The following is a 25,054-nucleotide window of genomic DNA, read 5'->3' as shown; positions in this document are numbered from 1 at the left end:
AGGTAGTGCAGATCGCAGGTAGGTACTCTAGCTGGAACACAAGGCGGGTACGTGGGCTGGCACTTCACAAAGTGGAGTCATATGTGCTTTGTCAGATGCCAGATAACACCAGCAGATGTTGCCAGCTAGTAATGTTTAAAAAGTTAAGGATATTGTAGGTGATATAGGTAGGCACTTCAGCTCATTGTGCACCACTTGGCCCCAATATTACGCCCGGTTGAGATACTTTTTTAGTTCCGATTGATTGCAGCACAGCTTCCGTAGTTTTCAATACGTGCGTTTTTGTGAAGCTAGTGGGATACCCTCAGGAGTTATTTTTATTAATGTAACTCATGAAAAACTAAGTTTTTGATTTTGGAACGCTGTCGCGCTCTTGTCTCGTTTGTTTGGCTTAGTTTTTAAGTTTTATAGTTACTAGGTATCAGTGGCGGATTTACAAATTTGCCGCCCGTAGGCCATTCAATTTTTGCCGCCCCTACTGACTTCTGAAATTCAATTTGTTAGTTTAATCCCGTTATTGGTATGATTGTGAACTTAATAATGTGGATATTTCTATGTCTATCTGTCACCAACTTCAAATGTTTCATCAAATCTTATTTAAGGTTCCGTACCTCAAAAGGAAAAAAGAAACCCTTATAGGATCACTTTGTTGTCCGGCTGTCTTTTTCTCAGAAACGGGTAAAAATATCAAAGCTGAAATTTCGCAAAGATATACAAAGTGGGCCAAAAGTAATCACCCTATTGGAAATTGCTCTCATTTGTACAAATGGCCGCCAATTTCAAATTTGTTTTGATATTCTAGTGAACTAGACAAATGCAGAATACAAGTTGACAAGCCATGGAAGCCACACTTCCCAAGAATGTCAAATAATTTTGTATATTATTCAGTTTTCGGGTCGCCTTTTTTTTCGTTTTATATGTCATTTTTCCCCGCAATATCGCCCGATTTAACCGTTTCAGACAGTTTTTGTGGGTCGGTGGGTGGGTGGGTGTTCAAGACCCGTGTTAATGTGAATAAGCCCGTGTCTCTGGAAGCCCTTAAGGACAACATTCGACACGAGCGCGAGAATCTCTCGCCCGAAGGTCTCGCTGAATTGATGAGAAATGCCATAAAAGGAGCCCATAGGGCAATCAATTGTGACGGCGCCCATTTGGCCAATATCATATAGAAGATATAGAAGACTTTACCAATAAAATTTTAAATGTTCAAATAAACATAGTTAATAAAAAACAGAAGTTTTTCATTTAGAAAAAAATAGAGCCAATCAAGATAGGATGACTTCTTTTGATCCACCTTGTACAAATGTACGGCATCGACAAACTGGTAAAATAAATTAATGAAAAAAAAAGTTACCTTCCATACATGTAAAATGGGGATGATTTTTTTCGTTGGTATAAGGTATTGTACTTACAGGTCTTTCAAAAATATCAAAGGTCTTCTCAAAGCATTTTTTTATTCAGTGACTGGTTTGCGAAATATTAAGCTTGAAACTGCGAATTCTTGGTAGACTCAAGTGACTGTTAGGTCCAAAAATATCACTCATGTACTTAGTACATCTGACAAAATTCCACATTATCCACATATAACTACCATTACAGCCGTTTCCAGTTTATCCAAATTCGAAAGTATTCCCGTCGCTTCTTGTCGCGTTACAGGCTTTTTAGTAATATCATATTTGATTGATTTCAAAGAATATGCATGCCAAGAATCTTTTTAACTATTAGGTACATGCTTCTTTTCTGGCTGACCATCCTCTCAAATTCACTCTATTCCGGGTTTTGCCTTTCCCGATTTCACTCACTTATTTAAGCCAGCGTTGTGTCGAGTTTACAAAAAAAAAATCCTGAAGCAGCATGAAAAAGCGTCAATCTTGGCTAGTTTAAGACGTGACATAAGTTATGCATCGCGCTCGCTCACATCGCGCAGCCTCAAGAGCGAGCGCGACGACGTAGAACTTTTGTCACGACTTAAATGCGCCCCGTACTCAGTGGCGGATTAACCTATAAGCACGACAAGCACGTGCTTGGGGCCCCGGGCCTCCAGGGGCCCCCATCCTCTGCTGCTGTTTCATTGTATACCTACATTTTATTCATCCACAATATGTCCTATGTAATGAGTTTGGTCTGATTAAAGGGCCTACCACACGCGTAAGTATCACCACAGTTTTGCCTGCGCAGGCCGGCTTAAACACGGAATACCGTGCGTGTGGTGGGTAAAGAGCCTACCACACGCGTAAGCATCACCACAGTTTTGCCTGCGCAGGCCGGCTTAAATACGGAATACCGTGCGTGTGGTTGGTAAAGGGCCTACCACACGCGTAAGTATCACCACAGTTTTGCCTGCGCAGTGGTGCCACTCTTGAAAGGCAATGTATTGCGTCTGTCTTGCGTTCCCAACATTAAAAAAATCGTAACTTCTCATCAGAGGCGTTTTTCCAAAAAGTAAAAATACTAATATGATCAGCTAGGTACTGGTCGAAGGCTACGTAATGCCTATTTGGAGAACCTAGAAACAGTAATATAATGCCTACAATTTAGAAGTTAACTTGCAAAAAGGCCAAAAATGGCTTTTTCAGCCAAAATCTATAAATAATAAATTCTACGTTCTAGGTATTTGGTTCTTACTGCTAGGTTCTAAAAAAAGCCCTTATCTTGAAGAAAATTTACGCATTTTTACTTTTTGTAAAATCGATTTTGAAGAGAAGTTATGTTTTTTTTTATGTTGAGTACCTACGCAAGACAGCTGCAATACATTGCCTTTCAGGAGTAGGGGGGCAGGCCGGCTTAAACAAGGAATACCGTGCGTGTGGTGGGTAAAGGGCCTACCACACGCGTAAGTATTACCACAGTTTTGCCTGCGCAGGCCGGCTTGTACTGTACATGGAATACTGTGCAAATGGGTGGTAGAACTGTTTACCGCGGCAAGCCCGAAGCGCGGCTTGCGCATTTTTCGACATGTTTGAAATTTTAATAATTTTGCCATTCATTAGAGTCTTCTTTTAAATCCTTGAGTAGTTTAACATGTGAATGATTTTTTCAATTTTACAGCAATTTTTTTGTCCACTTCGATCGTGTACGGTTTGATTTTTGGGAATAGCAGGCAACTAGACTTTTTTCTAGTGAAAAAATTCTAGTTGTTTGCAAACATTGAAAATATATGTGTGAATTGTGATAGCTCGGCGTACCTGCGCAGTTGTAACGGTGGTGATACTTGCGCGTGTCGTATAGGCCTTAAAGGCAAGCAATTTAAAAAAAAAATGTTTTACATCCTTTTTTATATAGGGCGTTACAAAAAGGGTATACTAAGCCGAAACCTACATGTGCAGCATAGTATATCTAAGCCCAAAACTGAAATCAGAATTTCAAAATTCCCAAAAAAAATATTCATTTTCCATAGAAACTATGTTGGTCACGTGACTTTTTTACTATGGAGAATGATTATTTTTTTTCGCGAATTTCGAAATTCTGATTTCAGTTTCGGGCTTAGATATACCATGCTGCACATGTAGGTTTCGGCTTAGTATACCCTTTTTGCAACACCCTGTAGAAAAGTTAAAGGACGTTTTAGCTATTGAACTGTTTTGTCACTCTTTGTCAAGGAACAAATTCGCTCAGTTAATTAATTCAATAGTCACTCTTTGTTAAGGAATTGTTCTAAATTAGGGGCCTACACAGGCTTTGTGCTTAGGGCCTCCGATGCTCTTAATCCGCCACTGCCCGTACTAGCCCTTCTGAGCCTGATTCAGCAGCCACAGTTGCCACTAAATTCAAAGAATATAGGTACATACTGATTATATGACAGTGCGTTTATTTATATGTAGATTGTGTACACGTAAATTTATATTAAAAAAATCTGTAAAATAAAAAAATGCTAAATTTGCCGCCCCTCTAAATCTGCCGCCCTAGGCACTGGCCTTTTTGGCCTATAGGTAAATCCGCCACTGCTAGGTATACTTTATTATCTACTATATTTATACACCGAACGATGAAAAATTCCACCTGTCATAGACGTTCCATAATAATGTCACTGGAACTTTTTCATTGATCGTGAGTACACTACTATCCCAACTACCTACTATAATATATTGTTGGGGCCATAGGCATAGTGTCAAGGTACTGTTTGATTGAAAAAGCAACGTAGGTACATTACGGGTACTTACTGAGCTGATGATAATGATTATTAAAATGCTCCTGTAGGGCTATAGGCGCTGTGAACCGTTTTTTGTGTTTATAAATAAAAACAGATAAGTGAAAAGTCATTAATTGATAACAAGCGAGTTGGTACTTTCCAACTCGTCACCTCAACTCACCTCTAAATCCGGATTTAACTAATTAAGTCTTAGGTTGTTTATGTGCCCTAGATACTATGTAGGGACCATAATCTATGTAGATATGCGTTACTAATCAACTATATTTATCTAAGTATAGATGCTTAGATTATTAAGTACTTACATAAACAATAAACACGCATTGCGTATTTGTACCTACATTCTGAAAAAAAAACTGTGAGCGTATTGTTTTCCACCTTAATAACTACTAAAGAAGCACAAGATTGGATAGGTAAGTACCTACTTCTACTAGCTAGTTACCTACAGAATCAGAAACCACAATATACTCTGTACTTACATTACATAAATAACATATTTGTATAGCTATAATACATACGGTACAAATTATACTATAGTCAGCAGATGATAATATTCATAGGAGACAGTCATACTCATGGCATTGCTATTGTCAACAAAACTACGTCAGACAAAGTGATGCCTGTTTATTGACTCTGCTATTGATAAGGTTTTCATTTGCGTTAGGTAAGTTAGTTTCAGTGTAAGGTAAGGTAGGCACCATAATATCACGTCTCTTTTTTCACAGGTTTATGATAAAGTTTTATATATATATATGTCGCAGGCATTTTGTAAGATCTCGCCGTTTACATACGGCGCCGTCAGTTTACAAACGCTCGCTGTTTTGTAATATGCCGAAGGCAAAATGTATATTGCCGTGTCATTTTATATTATGCCACAACATTTCATTGACAATCCATACGCCGTTTACATAATGCCGCGGCAAATTGAAGAATTTAGTTCTGGTTCTTACCACGCGCGGCGCTGTTGATCACAACAACAAAAATGGCATCAAGTAGTGATTCTGTGACTCAATAAATACTCAAAACAGTGCAAATATTACGAGTGTAGAAGCATTTTCACCAAATAATTGTGACTTTAAAGTCATTTATTACAGTGTAGAAGCAGTAAAAAGGCCGTAGACAAACGACAAAGTTTTTGAGGTTATCCCGCACCTAAAAACTACTACGTTATCCATAGATCCCAGTTTACGGAGGACACATGCAGGATATTAGTTTTGAGCTTCATAAATTGTTTAGTAAAGGGTTTAGCGTTTTCCTACGTTTAGTGCATTCGGGCCCCAGTGTTTGTTTTTATCTGGAAATGCCTAGTTTTATTGTTCTGTATAAATTACTACGTTTTTATTTAAATTTATCTTTTTATGAAATATATACCTGCTAGGTACCTACTTTAGAAAAAAAAGTAAAAAGTCTTACTTGAAATCGTGAAATAAAGTCTGATTTTTTCATTTGTTCAAAGTCCAAACTGTGTTTTATCATGGTCACCCTAAAACTGCAACTAACGTCGAAATCAGAACGATTGAACGAGTTATCAATATGCCTTCGGCAAATTACAAAACAGCGAGCGTTTGTAAACTGACGACGCCGTATGTAAACGGCGAGATCTTACAAAATGCCTGCGACATATATATATATTTAGAGAGTTAACTATGATGAATTGAGCCAGTGAGATACTGGCAAGGTGGAGGAAATTCTAAATACCTTGAAGAACTTCTACGTTTTTTCACCTATGCCAAATAGGTGTAAGTGTAGGGAACTACAACCTATTTGGTTCAGCATTGTATCATTTATATTATACAATGTAGTCCTAATTCAATCACTAAAAATATATGCATAATATAAGTATAATTTCTTACCTTTAAACTTTAACAAAAAAGTAATAGTTAAATACTTACATCGTTTACTGACTTCGAGTCAGTTATAAACTCAACCACTATAGAAGTGCGTTCAGAAGCATGTGCCACGGAACCTTGAACGAACAATATCCTGAAACCTCGCAACACGGCCGCAGCTCAACATCTGATAACATATCAGTGTTATTTATGCACAACAGACGAACGGAATTATGTAGCCTCAAATAACTAACTCATCGTACATATCCACCTAGTCATTAGGTACTTACTTTCACAATGCTGATTCTTTTGTGAGTGAAAATGCAGTTTTGCATCTCTACTTCTGTGCTGTGCCTTCTTCTTGTGCTGGTGGCCGGGCAGACGCACCATGAAGGTATGTACCTAACTAAGAGACACCTGATGATATGGTTATAAACTACTTATACACATATAGATAATATCAAAATAAATGTTGTTATGTATGTAAGTGTACCTAAGTGTATTTTCTACCAATGACTTTACTTGTAGAAAGAGTTATCTGTTAACTCTGTATCTTAGGGTTCGGCAAGATGCTGTCGCATCTCGGCAGGTTTGCTTAATTGCAGAAGTATTAGCATTTCAGGGGACTTATTACAATATCAATATTCCTGAATGTTTCAGAGGAGTGTTTCGTGCCGGATTGCTACGGCGAGGAGTACACCTGCGTGAAAGAGAGGTGTTACTGTGCGAATGGATTTGTCCTGAGCCCCTTCCGAACGAGCTGCATAAGATGTCCAGGTAATGAACAACAAAAATGGACACAAACAATAAAATTCATTACAGACATAGAATGGTATCCACTGTGTATATGGGTGTAGGTGTTTAGGTATAGATGGAACGATAGACTAGACCCCTCGTGCTTTGTAGCTGATAAATAATCATCTCACAGCATTGAGAATGAGAGGGAGGGTACACCTGAGTCCGCGTTGTCCTATGCCTCACAGGATCTCCGACGACGCCTTTTCCATACCTCTGAAAAGCTTAATTATTGTTTCCGCCAGAGGCGCTACTTTGTACGTTTCTTATTTGACTGTATGTTATGTCGGTGGCAGGTCTCGGCGAGCAGTGCCACTCGCGCTGCTGCAGCTGGCCCGGGGAGGAGAGCCTGCAGTGCTTCCAGGGCACCTGCCAGCAGTGCTACGACCACCGCGGACACTGGATATGCAGGTAGCTATTCGTAGGGTCCCATGAATTTATTTACCCACGTACCTACGGCTATAAAAAGCCATAGTGAGTATAATATGGGTATACTGTGCGCAGAAGGGCTAGCACGGAGCGCACTTAAGACGTGACAAAAGTTCTCCGTCGTTCACGCTTTTGGGGCTGTGCGATGCAAAACTTTTGTCACGTCTTAATTGAGACCCGTGCCCTTCAGACGTCTGTAGTAATTACGCTTGTATGGTGGTTCCACCAGCCAATTTCCGATAGTGTATATTGTAACCACCAAAAGATGCAGGCATATTCATTAAAAGAGGTTTTAGAAACAAATCAGTCTAATTATCTTGCTAGGCCTAACTTCTCTGTACTCACCTACCTTCATAACCCCCTCTCCTCTCCAGAGACAGCGTGGACAGCATGATCATCATCACGGTGCCGCAGATCGCGGTGGGCGTGGCCATCATCCTCGGCGTGGTCGTCACGCTGCTGCTGCTCACCAAGCTGTGCTCCGTGCAGAACGCCAGGTAATGCGTAGAAAGAGATAGCTAGCTATACAGCTATAGAGTACAATCATTATGGTCTATCGTAGACTACGAATATTCGTAGATCGTAGACCACCCTCATTCCATCTCTCCGGCTCACTGGATCGCCGATCTTATATAGATAATCTAAGCATACCATCTTTCGTAGACCACCACCAACAGACAACAAGGGATTATATCTTAAATAAATAAATAAATAAATATGTGGGGACATCTCACACACGGCCATCCGACCCCAAGCTAGGCAGAACCTGTGTTATGGGTGTCGGACAGCTGATATATCTACACAAATACATAGATAGATAGATACTAAATATAAATATCAACACCCAAGACCCGAGTACAAATATCTGTCTTTAAACAAATATCTGGGATTCCTTCTCCCCGCCTCGCTGGATCAACAACCTCATAAGTAGCAGTTAGTGCCTGTATGAGTGTTGACAGGGTGTTGTGGCGCTTGGCAGCGACATATCCAGCAGTGGAAGGTTACGAGCTGATGATGACAATTTAAGTACTTAGGTACTCTTCCGTTCGAGTTAATTTTAGCTCAGCGCAACTAATATTTACCTGGTCAAATATCCTTTTTTCAGGAGGCCAGATGACCTCAACAGTCGTCTATCTATTGGAAGCCTACAGCTACGGGTTGATGAGAGACTGCGGGATGCTCCTCCCAGGTATTTGTAACTATCTACATGCTACTTACCTAAGTACTCGTGGTTAATGTTTATACAAAGGAGTGGTTTTATAACCTATTGAATTTTTGTTAACTGCGAGTTTAGCGCGTACAGCACTGACGCTAAACTGATGTATAAATGCTATCACGTCTACATGGGGGATTGCTATTATATTTTTTGTAGGCAAATCTGACAGGGAATAAATAATAAAATAAAGTGAATGCTTCGTCAACAGATACACGCGAACCCCACCCCCGGGAGTCACCGTGGTGCCTTACTTCGTAAATGCTGGTTTTGTAAGTTCATATTTGAAATGGAACTGCTTATAAGGCTGCAATGAAAGCTGTTACCCCAACTGCAACTGAGTTAGCGTATCGGTTACATAGGAACGCAGATTTAACTTGACCTAACTGTTCGGCCAGATAACTGACAAAAGGCCACCTGAAGGTGCAATATATTATTATTTACCATAGAATAACAAGTTTACTACAATAAGGACATATAAATTAATTGATCTGGTTGTTTCAGATTCACGACAGCAGCATACCACCGCCATTGTATTCTGAAGTTGCAGCAAATAAAAACGATATCACTACTAATCCTGCAGTTCATATATGAGAAGTATCTGGATCTGTTAATAGACTATATCAGAATGAGCTTTGCAGTAGGTACCTAAAAGTTCGATAAAAATACTGATATTTTTTTATATTCTTCATTTAAAAAGTTTGTTTAAAGATGATGATGAAAGTGTAGGAAATATCTTTCCCACTGCTACTTAAAGATCTTTTTATTTTTGTACTTAGTTAAGTTTAACTGTAACACAACTGGGCTGTAATTAATAAAGAAGTCATACCTAACCACAAAAAAAAATAAACTGATTTATGTACTCTCTGGGTATGATAAAAATAACACCAGGTTTAGGTAATGCTTTTTATTTTGTTTTTGTGGCACCATGCCAATTTAGGTTTGTTACAAATATGGAAAGTCAAATAATGGTACTTATGCATTATTTACAGTATCAATTTATTGCTGTAAATTTCATGTTACTTTTGATTACTTACTAACAAAAATTGATTGTTTGAGATAAATGTCTCAAATCTTATAAACTACAAATTCTTGTTGTTGTAGTATCCCAAAGTACTACACAGGCACACATCTTTTGATACAGCCTGTGGTAGGCCTGTATGTGTGACAAAATTGTAAGTAGTTGTTGGTTTAAAAATAAATATCTTCATAAAGATAGTGGAATTAATTAGTAAGAGTAATGAGTGCGGCCACTACATCACCACGGTGTTCCCTCAGTGTGCGCTCAGCTGTCACTCTTGAGATCTCCATTTCTTTAACCTGAAGAATAAATGAGCATCAATGTTATAGCACCAAATATGGTCAAATTTCATTTTAAGTTTACAATTAGATTCATGTTACTTACAATAAGTTCTATGTCGTCTTTCTTAACAGATACTTTTTGAAGTTCCTTCTCTTTTTCTAGACGCTCAGCAGCCTCCTTATTTCTTCTGTCTCCAATCAATGATAGAGCCTGAAAATTCAAAAAGCATTCATGAATAATTTCCAACCTTAACCTCAAATATTTTTACATTATTTAATTAGTGTAGCTATCAGTTTTTATTGTTGATGATAACAAATGAAAGTGCCATAATGCTTACCCCTGAAATATCCTGCGACGAGATTTCCTTTTCTTCTGCATAATCGGTAACTTTTTCTAGATCTGCAACTCCGCTATCATGTTTGGCTATTTTCTTCTGCGACTTGTCTTGCTGAATATCGTCGGTATCACCATTGATTTCTTCGTCAGCCATAGTTGAGGAAAGGTTTATGTATTTTACAACGAATAACTATTTTGTAACTAAATAAAGTCGATGAAAATCTTCAATTTTGTAATCGATCACGAAAACTCTAACCTCAACACACTACAGATGACCACAGATTTCATTGACGTTTCACTGACATAATAATGACATTTAAATTTTGGGTTCATTGGCCCTCAGAATAATAACAGCCTCACTCAAAAGAGCAACGTGACAATAGTTTTATGTTCTGCTGCCTTGGAAGTAAATGTAAGAAAGAAGTTAAAAGTTTCAATAAAGCCGCGTACACACCGGGCCAACGAACGCCAACGGTTATCCCAACGATGGATATTAACATACATAATACAGGGCAGATTGCAGAAACGAAGGCCAACGAAAAACGTTCGTTGGCGTTCGTTGGCCCGGTGTGTACGCGGCTTAAGAAAAAGGAAGGCTTAACAGTTGAATAAAACATTCAGATCTTAAAATAATCATAAACCTTTCGCCTGATAAATAAACCACAGATTACCGTTTCCTTTCCGGTGGCGGCGCAGCGCAATTTCAAGTGTCAGAATTTAAGATTTAAGGTTATGTTTACCATCCGTCCGGTCCGTTCATGAAGTTTTTAAAAACTTTAATTAAAGTTTTGAGTTAGAATACACGTGAGTACCTACCTTAATTAGTTATATTTTACAAATAATTACGTTTAATGCTCTTTACCTACTTTGTAACAGTAAATTTAAATTACTTATATAAATATGTACAAAATCTTGTGAAGTATTAGGGAGGAATAGATGAGTTAAGCATGAGCTGACTGCCCAGAGCGTATATTTGTAGTAAGTAGTGATTATATGTAGGGGAGCCTTCTTTCATGCACCCCTAAATCTATAATCATTCTCTATTTCTACTTTGCCTGTATATCATAATATAAGCCTTTCCAAATTATTAAATCAAATGTGTTTTTTTATATTTAGGATTTTAACATTACCTATGTGTAAAATATTATTTGCCACTCACAATAGACAGATAGTAGAAATCATATTTTAATTTTTTAAATCTGATCCAAGCCAAATAGAGAGTTGCACTATTTCATCATGAGTTGTGGTGTAACAGCAGGGGGGAGTCAGTGCCTTAATGGCTGAACTTTTAGTAGAAGGTAGTGCCATCTCTTTATATTACTCTTACTACCAAAAAAGATATAAGATGGCGTAATGAACAAGACCATAGAACAATAACAAGACACATAGATAAGTAGTATTTGAATGTTAACAATGTTAACATTGTCATGATCTATGGCTATTATGAAGAAATTGCGTGTCAGTGTCAGTTCAGTTGTCTTACAATGTCTCGCAAATAACATTTTTGTAATAAAAGCCTATACTCTCGGTATATCGTTATTTATAAATTTTATATACCTACAAATAAAAATAAACATGTGTCAAGAAAAAGCATCTTTATCCGCAAAAAGTGTTTTTATGAAATTCTTGTGACCTGACAGATTCCATATGGATCGGTTCCATGTGGTTCCACGGGAACCGAGCTGAAATGGCGGCACTGGCAAAGAGCGATCGACATCTTCATATCCGCTGAAGATTAAAATACTATGTGTACCAAACTGATAAATGTCGTCAAAGATTTGCCTCGCGAGGATAAATGATGCACTATTGGACGAAATGACTATCACCACAAGTGACAAGATTTGCTTCTCTTGGGAAACATAAACTAGCAAAACATGAATTGGTTTTCATGGTGAATCGAATAAAAAAGGAATACACACACCCACTCGCATATTATTTTACAAGTGACATGAACAAAACTGAACTGAAACATTGTTATATGCGAGGTAATAAAGAATTATATAATAATTTGTTTTTTATTTATTGTTGCATGTAGGTAGGTACATAAATAGATTGAACTTACATTTAGCTAATAAATGTAATAACTGTTGTGTGGTGTAACTACGTTAAGGCAAATATGTCTTATATCTTTATAGATTGAAGTTAATAGCCGGATCCCCGCCAGACGATCCAACGCGATCCGATCGCGCGATCCAAGGAATCTTACATACTAAACTTCTTGGATCGGGCGATCGGATCGCATTGGATCGTTTGGTGGAGATCCGGCTATTAACTTGTGATAACAATATCTATATATACAGGGTGTCCCAACAGGGCACCCTGTATGTATGTACAATGAGGCTGAGAAATATAAAGAGATGGTGCTGTTCAGTCAGTATGACGTATAGAGTATGACAAAAAACTCCTCGAGAGTGCACTCTTTTCACAAGTGTTTATTTTTTCTCTATGTGTAACAGATTAGGTTTCACTCTCATTCTGTGAGGCTGTGCCTGTGGTTTCAAATCGGCAAATGTACTAATAAAATAAATGTACTAATACTTTAAGGGCCAGAGCAGTAAGTACCTATGTATATTTATGGCTTGACAACCTATATACATATTCTAAAACAAAACACACACACACATTTATCTGGCCCTTTAGAAATAAGTATACTTACACCACATGCTTTCATGGTAAAGGAAACCATTCTGAGGAAACCTGCTGCACCTTCATCTAGACTAGATGTGTACCCTAAGTGCATTGTACTAATTCAAAAATTAAAATATGGCTTGTAACCTATCACATGAGTACAAAATGGAAAGTGGCTTAGGAGTCACCTCTGACTTCCCTTTCAGGGGTATCCAAAGACCCAAATGTAAAAAAAAAACTGATTCCCATATTTTTTAAAAAGACCCTAACCTGTTAGCAATGTGACATACTTATAACTTGTATGGATCTGCTGAAGGATGTTAGACGGATTGGGAGTTCTCGGCTAATATGCAATGGTGGCAGGATTAGGGCAATAGTTTTTTTATTTTTATAAAATTGCACAGTTATTCAGAATTATAAAGGATGTATTTAAGGACATTATTTAAGAATATATGTTACAATACAATTATGTGATTATTCTACTTCCTAATAAAGGGCAAAGCCCTGTAACTTGGGTTAAGTAGTAGGTATGCTCTTCCCAATGATGATCAGTAATTTACATCCAAATTATAAGTACTGCTAGTTTTTTTAAATGTAAATATAGAAAAAGTTGTTCAGTATGTTGTTTAGTAAATAACAGCAACACTGGAATATTTACTATTATCATTGCCTCAGCAACATCACTATTATTTGCATCAGTTTCTTGACGTTGATTGTTGATTTCATCAGGGTTGGCACTGCCATATTTTAGAAATTATTATAAAAAAAATACTGCTGACCAAAAAAAACTTAGCACAGTCATATTCAACAGAGGTGTATTGCTATTTAATATTGTATGATATTTTTTTCATATGAACACAACATGTTGTAGGTAAATGTGTGTCCCTTTTGTGGTAGGCCCCAAAAGTGTGAATTTGTTTATGACCTGTATAATCTGTATATGCACAAAGAAATTATCAAATATTAACTAAATAGTGTCTAAATTAAGCATGTAAGTTTGAAATATTAGCTGCCTATTCCTACATATTGGACATTATCACTCAAAGTAATAAATCACCCAAGACTAAAATCTCTATCATCATAAGTATGTCATCTAAAACCTCCATCAAAATCATTAAACTATGTTTAAAGTTTACAGGAGGCAACCCTACTACCAATACCTACATACAATTTTGATAAACAAGTCACTTAATTTTGTTATCAGGACCCCTGCCGTAGGTCAAGCTGAGTGATATAATAACATATCGAAAGAAACAACTGAACGTCCTTTCAGTCCATTATTACAAGAGCAACTGACAAGTCATGGCCGCCAATGGGAAATTAGGTAAGAATTCAGTCCTTATAAAAACACTTATAAACCAATCATTATCTAGAAGCAATATGACTTATTTCAGGTAGTCAGTACTCCACTCAAATATCCTATTAAAATATAGTCATCGAAAAAATATTATGAACTGTATTCAAGGATATTAAAAGGTAATAGGTAAAGTGCCGCATAGGCGACTTACTCAATTCATGCTACCTCAGTGTTATCTAAATTATATTGAATTAAAAATACTTTGCTGCTCGTAAATTGGTTTCTCCTTTGATCGTAGATGTATAGTCGAAAATCACTGCCGTTTACATGAGTGCGGTACTAGTTTGTTCAAAGTCATATGGTTTTATTCATCGTATAAATACATATAACATGTTGTCATAAACGTAGTTATCTAACAAAGTACTCTCCGTTCAGTAGGTACACATTACATTTGTTATTACATATTTTTTTACTTACAGCTCTTCTGAGCGTATCAGACAAGACTGGTCTGATTCCTCTGGCCAAGTGTCTGTCGGACATCGGCCTGACTCTCGTGGGCAGCGGTGGCACGGCCACGGCTCTGAAGAATGCGGGGCTCAAGGTCCTGGACGTGGCCGACATCACCGGGGCACCGGAGATGCTTGGAGGCAGGGTCAAGACTCTGCACCCGGCTGTTCATGCGGGGATCTTGACCAGGTAGATTATAAATATTTAAGAAACTCGGTAGTGAGATTACAGAGGAGGCTATCATGATGATTTTGCTAAAAGTGTCCTTATCATTATCAGCATCTTCCACTACTATTTGCCTATCTCAAGGAGCCCCACAACACTCTGTTGTTGGGCTTATTGATCTAACTTCTAATGGCTCTACCTACTTCTCCAACCTCGACATCGGCTCAGCGGTCTAGAGAGACGGGTTCATCTCTCCTTTTATCTGTTTGTTGTCTCCATTCGATAATTCTTCTACCGTATGCAAAAATTCAGTAACTATAGTCTATAACAATGACAACTAAATCAAACTTTTTCTCCAGATTGACCGCCTCCGACCAGGCTGACATGAAGCGCCAGAAGTTCGACATGATCAGTGTGGTTGTCTGCAACCTGTACCCCTTCGTCGAAACCATCTCCAAGCCCGACGTCACCATCCCTGATGCTGTAGAGAACATCGACATCGGAGGCGTCACTCTGCTGAGGGCTGCAGCGAAGAACCATGACAGAGTCACTGTGATCTGCGACCCTAGTGACTACGACAAGGTTATTGCTGAGCTGAAGGAGACCAAGACACACCAGACGGCTTTGGAGACCAGGTTGGTTGTCGTTGTTTTTGTTCTGAGTATGGGCAATTAAGCATTATAAAAAAAACTGAGAGGAAACTTTATACAGTGACGTCTGCTGACGATTGAGAACTCCAAGCAATATACTTACTCTATTGTGACTGGATGGTTCAGCATGCTTTCACAAAAGCTCTGAGGGTTTCACCTGTCATCTTCTCCGCTCATAAAAAGCCTATGCCTGCCTGCCTATGATCAATGAATGATGGCCTCGAAGACATAATAATAACAAGGTCACATTTCGTCCAACAGACAACGCCTGGCGCTGAAGGCTTTCACGCACACGTCTGAGTACGACGTGGCCATCTCCGACTACTTCCGCAAGCAATACTCGGCTGGACAGGCGCAGATGACCCTGCGTTATGGTATGTGGATTATAATATACTTCACTATTACTGCTTAGTATAAAGCGAAGTCGGTTTCGCGTCTGTATGTATGTATGTATGTATGCTCATCTTTGAAACTTTTAATAGATAGTGATAAGATATCAGGAAGGAAGGAAGGTTATGATGATTGGAGAAGAAGATTTCAAACATACAAATAATTATTTTGAGCTGGTTCTGCACATAAGACAAGCAACGGAGAGCATTGTTCATACGAATATTTTGGTTTGCATGCCTACTTATAAATATTCAGAGAACACAAATGTATTTAATTGGAGAGTAGAATCATTTAATAACCTACTCTATCTGGATGTTCTCTCAAATGAGCATGTTTATTTGATGGATCCAAATGTAAATCTATCCTATGACCATACAATGTTTCTTAAATATGGACAACTAAATGCTGTAGGAATCAATGTAATACTAAATGACATAGCTCTGAACATTCGTAAAATCAATGAATTGAATAAATCTGACATTAATAATAATATTGACTTGACAGAGCCAAATAACAATCTTTTTCTTGCACAATAAATTGACTGTACTTCACCAAAACATAAATGGACTCATTAACAAATCTGACGAATTATTGCTCAATTTAGACCAACTAAAAACTGGAACTCAAGGTAGCCCCATTGATGTTTTATGCATCACTGAGCATAACATGATAGCGGATGATTCTGATTTGCTACACATACATTCTTATACACTAGCTTCAAGCTATTATAGGAAAAATAGACATGGTGGTTCATGTATTCTGATTCACAATAATCATAAATTTAAAGTTTTAAAACATGTCGAGAACTTAAGTACTGCTAATGTACTGGAATGCAGTTGTATAGAGTTAACGCAGCACAACATAATAATACTATGCGTGTATAGGGTCCCTAAATACACAAATAATGCGTACGATTCCTTTTTTAGTGCTTTAGATAAAATATTACACACAATCTGTTGTAATAGTAAAAAGAAGGTAATAATCTGTGGAGACTTTAACATTGATATGTTAATAAAAAACAAAAATTCAAATGGCTTCTTAAATATATTACACAGCTATAATATGAAAGTGGAAATAAATCAACCAACAAGACTGGCTAGTGGCACATGCCTTGATAACATATTCCATAATATCACAGGAAGCTACAGTAAAGTTATTGATTTTGCACTCTCCGATCACTCTGCGCAACTGATGAATTTCCCAGTAAAATCTTTCTGCACATTAAATTATTGGTATAAGTTCCAAAGAGATTATAGTGATGAAAATATAAATAAATTTAGAGAGTGTCTAGGTGCGATCTCGTTTAATGAGATCTGGAATCAAAGTGATATTGATGCCAACACAGCATTCGAGAAATTTCATGAAATTTTTGAATTATTTTATAACCTCTGTTTTCCTTACGTCAAAATAAAAATGTCATGTGATCGAAAACCTAAATGGATTTCGAAGGGTATAAAACTCTGTAGTAAAAATAAACGTAACCTTTTATGGAAATATAGAGTATCACGATCATCACTGGATAAACACAAATATAATGAATATTCAAAGCGATTAAAACTAATAATTAAACAAACACAGAAATCTCAAAATAACTACCTTATTAAAACAGCGGACAATAAATGTAAAATGACTTGGAAAATAATAAACCAATTTAAATCTAATAACCTAAAAGAATATATTTACAAATTAACTGTCAATGGTAAAACTGTAGACGATCCTTTAAACATTGCAGAGTTGTTTAATGAATTCTATACAAATATAAAGGAAAATAATGATAATACATCAAATAACCGAAACAATAAAAAATGCATGAAAGATGTAACTAAAAATATACCTATTAACTCAAATTCACTGTACATTAAACCCACTATCCCTAAAGACATATGGAGTATAATTAAACTACTTAAAAACACTAACAGCTCAGGCCATGATGGCATTACAACTCAAGTAATAAAATATGTCGCTGATATTATCGCCCCAATTTTAAGTCACATCATAAACCTTTGCATAGAACAGGGTAAATACCCAAACAAATTAAAAGTTTCTATCATAAAACCCTTATTCAAAAAGGAAGACAGAGAAAATATGAATTTCTACAGACCTATTGCACTAATACCTATATTTTCTAAAATATTTGAAAAGGTCATTTATAATAGTCTCTATTCATACTTAGAAAAATTTAATCTGTTGGCTCCACAGCAAAAAGGTTTCAGACAGAATAAAACAATAAACATGGCAATCTATGACTTTCTCTTGAATATAATAAGAAAAATAGATAAAAAAATTCCAGTAGCAGCACTCTACATGGACTTAACTAAAGCATTCGATCATGTTGATTACAATATACTTCTGTCAAAGCTAGAAAAATATGGCATTAGAGGTAATGTGCTTTCTCTAATAAAATCATATTTGACGAACCGTGTCCAAATAACACAAATTGATAGAATGTGCTATAACGCAAAAAGTGAACTCTCTCACTTCTCACGTGCTCGAACCGTTCAATATGGCGTACCTCAGGGTAGTGTACTGGGACCACTTCTCTTTATAATCTACATCAATGATCTTCCCAAAATAACAGAGCATCCTGTAGTACTATTCGCTGATGACAGCACAGTGGTATTTTCGGCAAATAACATTTCATCATTAGAAAATGAAATTAACGTAACCCTTCAGGACATAATACATTGGCTAGATGATAACAGTCTATTGGCAAATTTAGAAAAAACTAAAATAATGACATTTAATCCAAATAATTCAGACATTTTAAATATTGACATTAAATATAATAATAATAAAATAGAACATACTAATATTACCAAATTCCTTGGTCTGTACATAGATAGTGATTTGTCGTGGAGATCTCACTCTGAACATGTCACAAAAAAATTAAGCCAATTCTCTTATGCTTTACACAAATTAGGTAAAGTTGCGAATAAAGAGACAGTTTTAATCGCCTACAAAGGTAACGTTGAGGCTCTATTACGATTTTCCTTAATCTTTTGGGGAAACACTGTTAACAGGGATGTAGTGTTTAAATCACAAAAACGATGCATTCGTGCAATTTTCAAGCTTAAACGCACAGATAGCTGTAGAACGTATTTTAAAAATAATAATTTATTTACATTTCCGTCTCTTTATGTGTATGAAGTAGCCGCATTTGTAAAGTCGAACCCCAATCTCTTTGAACGATTCAAAAGTCAGCGCTACGGTGACAGAATCTGCAATATTGGACACAAAACGGCCAAGTTCAGTAAAAATATTTTCGGAATGGCACCCGCAATTTATAATAAAATCCCAAATACCATACGACAGATTGATGATCTCAATGCGTTTAAACTTAAACTAAAAAAATATCTTATCAATAAAGCATATTATTCTATAAATGAATTCCTTCTTGACATTTACTAATTTTAAAACAAATAATTTTATTACTTATCACCATTTTAATTTAATTAGACGAATTTAATATATAATCATTCTTGACATAGACACACGCACACACATTGACAAACTTATTAATGAGTTCATTAGGTTTTTTTTTTTTTATATATTTATTTTCATATATTTTTTTTTGCAACAAAATTATTATTTGGCTCAAATTTTTATATGTATTTTTTCTTTTATCTTTGTAGTTATTGCATGTCATATGTAGCATGGACTTTAATCTTTAAAATATTTGTACGCCCTGTGGCATAGCATAGTGGAACTTAGTTAATATTTACCACCTTACCATAAACCTGTGTTAAACAAATAAATAATTTGATTTGATTTGATTTGATTTGAAAAGGTTTATTTGTACGGAGCTTACGTCACGCCATTAAAGAAACAATATGAATGTGGTACCTGGACCCATGTATCTATGGTCCTATTTGTAGGTCTTTCAATACTTCCTCCCACATAACGGCATAATTTTGATATTATTTCTTTATCTGTGCGCTTTTTTCTAAGATAGTTATTGTAAGAAATTGTAAAACAGTATTTACTGAACAAACCTGCCTACCTACCTAACCATTGACGCGCCTTTATATTGTATAATTTGCGTTTTACATAACTTGATAAAAACAAATAACCTATGTCTTATCTCAGCTTGGGACCAGCTATTCTACGATTATAGGTTCTCGATAACATTTGAACTATGTTTACATCAGTAAAATGTTTTGTAGGTGTGTAAAATTTTAAGGAATATACATATTATATAATATATGTATATGTTTACAACGGCATCGACTGACTCCTACTGTACTAAAAATGTTTTTCTATGGTTGTCTGAAAGTATGTAACAGATACACCATCAATCTAGATATCGATGCGACACTCATCCAACAAAATAATATGGGCGTGCGATCTACAACTTCAAATAATATACCTCGAAAACATACCCATATTCGCCTGCTTATTGTAAACATGACCTGATTCTGTAACAACTATTCCTTCCAGGCATGAACCCCCACCAGAAGCCCGCACAAGTGTTCACCACCGGCGACCGCTTACCCCTGACCACTGTAAACGGATCCCCCGGGTTCATCAACCTGTGTGACGCTCTCAACGCGTGGCAACTAGTCCGTGAGCTGAAGGAGGCTCTCGGTCTGCCGGCCGCTGCCAGCTTCAAGCACGTGTCGCCTGCGGGTGCCGCCGTCGGACTGCCGTTGACTGAGGAGGATGTGAGTTTATTGTTTTAAGGAGGTTAAAAGGCCATAAATTATTCGAAAAGCCTTGAAAGTAGACAAAAATGGTGCTCGCATGGTTCCATAGGTTATAGTGTTGTGTTGTACCCTGTACCTACTGTACTCTCTATTTCGAGAAGTGGTCGATGACAATGATTGTATGCAAACATCTGGTGCGTTGCCTTTGACCACCATCATGCTTCCTTTGAAAGATGACCGTAAAAAATATCATAATTATCATAGATAATGCTGTATGTAAGTTTTAGTCTAAAAGTCTTGTAAATCGTACACATCTTAATACTGTAATTCCTCTACAGGCATTCGTATGCATGGTCCAAGACTTGCTCCCCAAGCTGACTCCGCTAGCTTCAGCCTACGCCCGCGCTCGCGGCGCCGACCGGATGAGCTCTTTTGGAGATTTCATCGCGCTGTCGGACGAGTGTGACGAGATCACTGCCAAGATCATCTCGAGGGAGGTGTCGGATGGAGTGATTGCGCCTGGTTACACTGATGCCGCGCTCGCTCTGCTGAAGAAGAAGAAGGGAGGGAACTACTGCGTTTTGAAGGTTAGTTTTAATTTTATTTTGTAAAGAAAAGGCTAGTAGCCTCGTGGACAAAACTGTAAATTACATGATTAGGGAATTAATCGTACAGTTATAGAATTGACTATCTGGCTCCATGGAAAAGCATACATATACTCCTAATCTAAATTATGTACTTTCCATCAAAAAGAACTAACCTTATAACACTAACTTTATAACATATGAATGAACATGATTCTCCATTACCCACCACGCTTTGACGCTTCACTAAACATCCAACCAACCCACATTTCAGATGGACCCAACCTACGAGCCCTCTCTCCTCGAACAAAAGACGATCTTCGGCCTCACCCTAGAGCAGAGACGCAACGACGCAAAGATCGACCGTTCCTTGTTCAGCAACATCGTGACTAAGAACAAGAGTTTGCCGGAAGCAGCTGTGCGCGACCTCATTGTCGCCACCATCGCGCTCAAATACACACAGAGTAACTCGGTCTGCTACGCCAGGGATGGACAGGTTGGTGCTTAGATTAAGGGCTGGGAGTGTGATTAGTAATTTAGCAGTTTTTATAGCAATGCAATACATTTCTGCTACTCTCAATTACAACCGTCAGTAGATTGTAACAAAATTTTCAGAACTATCATGATTAGATTCTAGTTTGTATGTATTCTTATTATCGTTTCGACTGCACAGTAGAGTCTCTAGCAGTGATGATCTCTCGATTACCGTTAAGCACTGTTTAACTAGTTTAACTGATTAGCTATTTTAAAAAAAACTACATATTTTGTAGGCATTTGACAGCGCCAAAAACCTGTTAAACATTGGTTAAACACTATCTAAGTTCTTGTGGTAAGGCCCTAAAAGTTTTTTAATGACCTTTTTCTTCTTTTTCCAGGTCATCGGCATTGGTGCCGGCCAACAATCCCGCATCCACTGCACCCGCCTAGCCGGCGACAAGGCCGGTAACTGGTGGCTGCGTCGCCTGCCGCGGCTGCGCGACGTGCGGTTCAGCGCCGCCGCCACCCGCGCCGTGCAGTCCAACGCCATTGACAATTATGTCAACGGAACCGTTGGTGAGTGCCGTAGGGGGGAGTTTTATCAGTGAAATTGAATTTCAGGGTGGAATTTTGTCATTGACATAGAAAATAGGTGGAATTTTATTAGTGACATAAGAAATTTAGGGGGATGTTTTATCAGTGACATAGAAACCGTAGGGTAGATTTTTATTAGTGACATTCTTCATTATGGATCTCAATAATCCACCTCGCTCACTGACAACAGCGTCTAGCAGTATGTAGGGTAGATTTTTATCAGTGACATTCTTCATTATAGAACGCAATAATCCGGCAATAAAAGCGTCTAGCAGCATGTAGGTTCGATTTTATCAGTGATAATGTCCCTTACGGGTCGCAATAATCCACCTAGCCCACTGATAAAAGCGTCTAGCAGCACACAATACTATCAGCGTCACTCCCCACGTCGGGTGTACATGTCCCGCATCCACTACAATGCCGGCGACAAGGCTGGAAACTGGTGGCTGCGTCGCCTGCCGCGGCTGCGCGACGTGCGGTTCAGCGCCGCCGCCACCCGCGCCGTGCAGTCCAACGCCGTAGACAATTATGTCAACGGGACCGTCGGTTAGTGCCGTAGGGTGGAGTTTTATCAGTGATATGGGGATTTTAGGGTGGAATTTTATCAGTGAGATACAGAAAGTAGGGTGGTATTTTAACAGTGAGACAGAAACTGCTCGGAGACATTTTATCAGTGAGATACATAATGTAGGGTGTAAATGGTGGAATATTATCAGTGACATAACTGACAGTAAATCTAGGGTGAAATTTTATTAATGACAGAAAAGAGGTGGAATTGCATCAGTATCTCACTGATGTGATGATATCGTCGAGTGAAATTTTAGTCTGCGTTCTTTCAAAAGTAATTAAAATCCTCAATTCTCTTTCCCCAGGCACAGACCTCCCCCTAGAACAGTGGAACGAGTTGTTCGAGGGCGCCCCGCCGGCGCAGCTCACGGAACAAGAGAAGCGCGACTGGCTCAAGAAGTTGGACGGAGTGGCGCTGGCGTCGGACGCCTTCTTCCCATTTAGAGACAATATCGATCGCGCTGTGCAGGTTTGTATTCTCTGCTAGATATTATGAGCTATTTGAGTAAGATAGTCCTCTAGGCGCAACATTGCAACAGCAGCAATGGAACGAGTTGTTCGAGGGCGCCCCGCCGGCGCTGCTCACGGAACAAGAGAAGCGCGACTGGCTCAAGAAGTTGGACGGAGTGGCGCTGGCGTCGGACGCCTTCTTCCCCTTCAGAGACAACATCGATCGCGCTGTGCAGGTTTGTTACTGATAAACATATATATGAGCCATCTGATTTAGATATTCGTCTTGTCGCAACATTGCAACAGCAGCAGAAACAATATCGACCGCGCTGTGCAGGTTTGTAGAGTCTGCTAAATAGATATATGAGCCAAGAGTTCAAGAGATTTGAATGACTCTTTCAAAATTTACGACTATGTAGTTATCTACATTATCCACATCACCATTGCTGGAGCGCCACAACACCCTGTCCTCTTGAAATCTGACATCGAAGCTTTCTACACGGCCTTATCGGTTAAAGTGATATGATATCTTGCCGTTGGTTGAATGAATGTCTGAGTAAAGCGTAAAAATATTTCCGTACGTCGTAATTAATTTATTTATCATTCTAATGTGCATAATTTGTTCGACAGAGCGGCGTAGCCTACATCGGCAGTCCTGCTGGCTCCAACAACGACAAGGAAGTGATCGAGGCGTGCAACGAACACAACATCACGCTGGCACACACCAACCTGCGACTATTCCACCATTAATCACTGTTTAGTCTTTACTCTTTAAAAAATTGCCGAAAAAGGTCTAAGGAAAAAGTCATGATGACAATATGACATGGTAACATCCTTATGTTAGTTAGGCTTTTGTTTTAGACACGGTTATGGCATAGCCATAGCAGTGACAATTAAATCATGTTTAATGTTTTGTATCGATATAAGGTTTATTTAGATGAGCTTTTTTTATTAATATGTATTGTGCATGAACGCAAAACTCGAATCAAGGTGATGGATGAAGATATGATATGATATTTTATTGAATGTCTTCCAGTATATACCTACATTTGTTATACATATAAGTACAACGTACAAAAACCCGCCATAGACGGTTAACATATATTTTTTAGTATCTCTTCTCTTATTATCTAAAGCTCGCGATCATTCCGAGTGGGTACATTATAATATGTACCTCAATTATGTGCCTTATTAAAATTATGTAAAACATAATTGCTTAAGTATTTCTTTAATAATAAACTGTGTAAGTAATTAAAAAACTTTTTATTTCAAAACACCAAAAAAAATGTAAAGTCCTGAGGGCCAAGTGTAAGTGTAAGTGGTTTCTTAACTAATCGAGCAATGAAAATCGACTCTTTGTCTGGCTCGGAGCTAGTACGTATACCGCTAGGTGGCGACTCTCCCGCGCCATATAAATTTGCGTTTTCTCGCCACTTTTCGAATGGGGTAAAAACTTTCACTTCCCATGCTGAAGACAGTGCGAAAAGTCAAATGAAATGTACTTAACTAAGTATAATTCTCCAGCTTTCACATAATAATTATTATAAGTACTAACCTATTGAGTTATTATTATCCGAAGATTGTGGTAGACGCCAGCAATAATATTAATTTGTTTTAATACTTATAGGATAGTTTATTAGGTTGGTATAGGTACCTACTTCTTATAATCGTATAATCACGCATGCCTCATAGGCACGCGAATTAAGAAACAATATGAAAATTTCGGTTGTTAAATAAAAAGAGGAATGAGGATAGAGTCCGCACGTCCACTGAAGTCCGATAAACGCGGCGCTGTACTCATAGGACTTGAATAAGTAGTTTACTTTAGTTTAGTGGTGGCGCAAATGGGCCGCCTCCGATCGGACAAGGTGGGAATCATTGGGGAAGGCCTATGTTCAGCATGCAGTGGCCTATGCCTATGGCTGAGATGATGATGATGATGACTGCTGGCGCGGAATCTAGCATAAGATAGGCACCGGCCTAATTTGCTTACATTAATTTTCATCCTATTTAGAGATTACATATGAGATGATATTATAAGTAGATGAAG

At 37.9% G+C, this 25,054-nt stretch overlaps 3 protein-coding genes across 6 annotated transcripts; 2 read left to right on the top strand and 1 right to left on the bottom strand.

Moving 5' to 3' along the window:
* Nucleotides 1–6,110: 6,110 nt before the first annotated feature.
* Nucleotides 6,111–9,275, top strand: LOC105393885. Its single transcript, XM_011565706.3, has 7 exons — nt 6,111–6,370; nt 6,637–6,753; nt 7,068–7,182; nt 7,575–7,697; nt 8,306–8,389; nt 8,625–8,685; nt 8,918–9,275. The coding sequence occupies exons 1-7, from the start codon at nt 6,298–6,300 to the stop codon at nt 9,005–9,007; spliced, it is 663 nt and encodes a 220-aa protein (XP_011564008.1). The 5' UTR covers nt 6,111–6,297; the 3' UTR covers nt 9,008–9,275.
* A 26-nt stretch (nt 9,276–9,301) lies between these two features.
* LOC105386075 (huntingtin-interacting protein K) lies at nt 9,302–10,342 on the bottom strand. The gene is made up of 3 exons (XM_011556561.3): nt 10,054–10,342; nt 9,819–9,926; nt 9,302–9,733 (listed from the first exon to the last, which is right to left on the bottom strand). Exons 1-3 carry the CDS (start codon nt 10,204–10,206, stop codon nt 9,638–9,640), a joined length of 357 nt encoding a protein of 118 aa, XP_011554863.1. The 5' UTR covers nt 10,207–10,342; the 3' UTR covers nt 9,302–9,637.
* Nucleotides 10,343–10,776: 434 nt separating this feature from the next.
* LOC105391885 (bifunctional purine biosynthesis protein ATIC) lies at nt 10,777–24,256 on the top strand. Of its 4 annotated transcripts, XM_048623058.1 has the most exons (13): nt 10,777–10,856; nt 13,885–14,004; nt 14,457–14,673; nt 15,009–15,284; nt 15,561–15,673; nt 20,127–20,350; nt 20,671–20,919; nt 21,191–21,412; nt 21,792–21,865; nt 22,430–22,533; nt 22,860–22,877; nt 23,095–23,240; nt 23,635–24,256. In XM_048623058.1, exons 2-13 carry the CDS (start codon nt 13,983–13,985, stop codon nt 23,752–23,754), a joined length of 1,785 nt encoding a protein of 594 aa, XP_048479015.1. In that variant the 5' UTR covers nt 10,777–10,856; nt 13,885–13,982; the 3' UTR covers nt 23,755–24,256. The 4 variants fall into 4 exon arrangements, with proteins under 4 accessions (XP_048479015.1, XP_048479014.1, XP_048479013.1 ...); XM_048623057.1 differs by lacking the exon at nt 23,095–23,240 and having other exon boundaries at nt 22,860–23,023; XM_048623056.1 differs by lacking the exon at nt 22,430–22,533 and having other exon boundaries at nt 21,792–21,969.
* The last annotated feature ends 798 nt before the right edge of the window (nt 24,257–25,054 follow it).

This window comes from Plutella xylostella, chromosome 9 (genome assembly GCF_932276165.1).
Source record: "Plutella xylostella chromosome 9, ilPluXylo3.1, whole genome shotgun sequence".
Lineage (NCBI taxonomy): Eukaryota > Metazoa > Arthropoda > Insecta > Lepidoptera > Plutellidae > Plutella > Plutella xylostella.
This window is presented reverse-complemented; position numbering and strand designations above follow the sequence as displayed.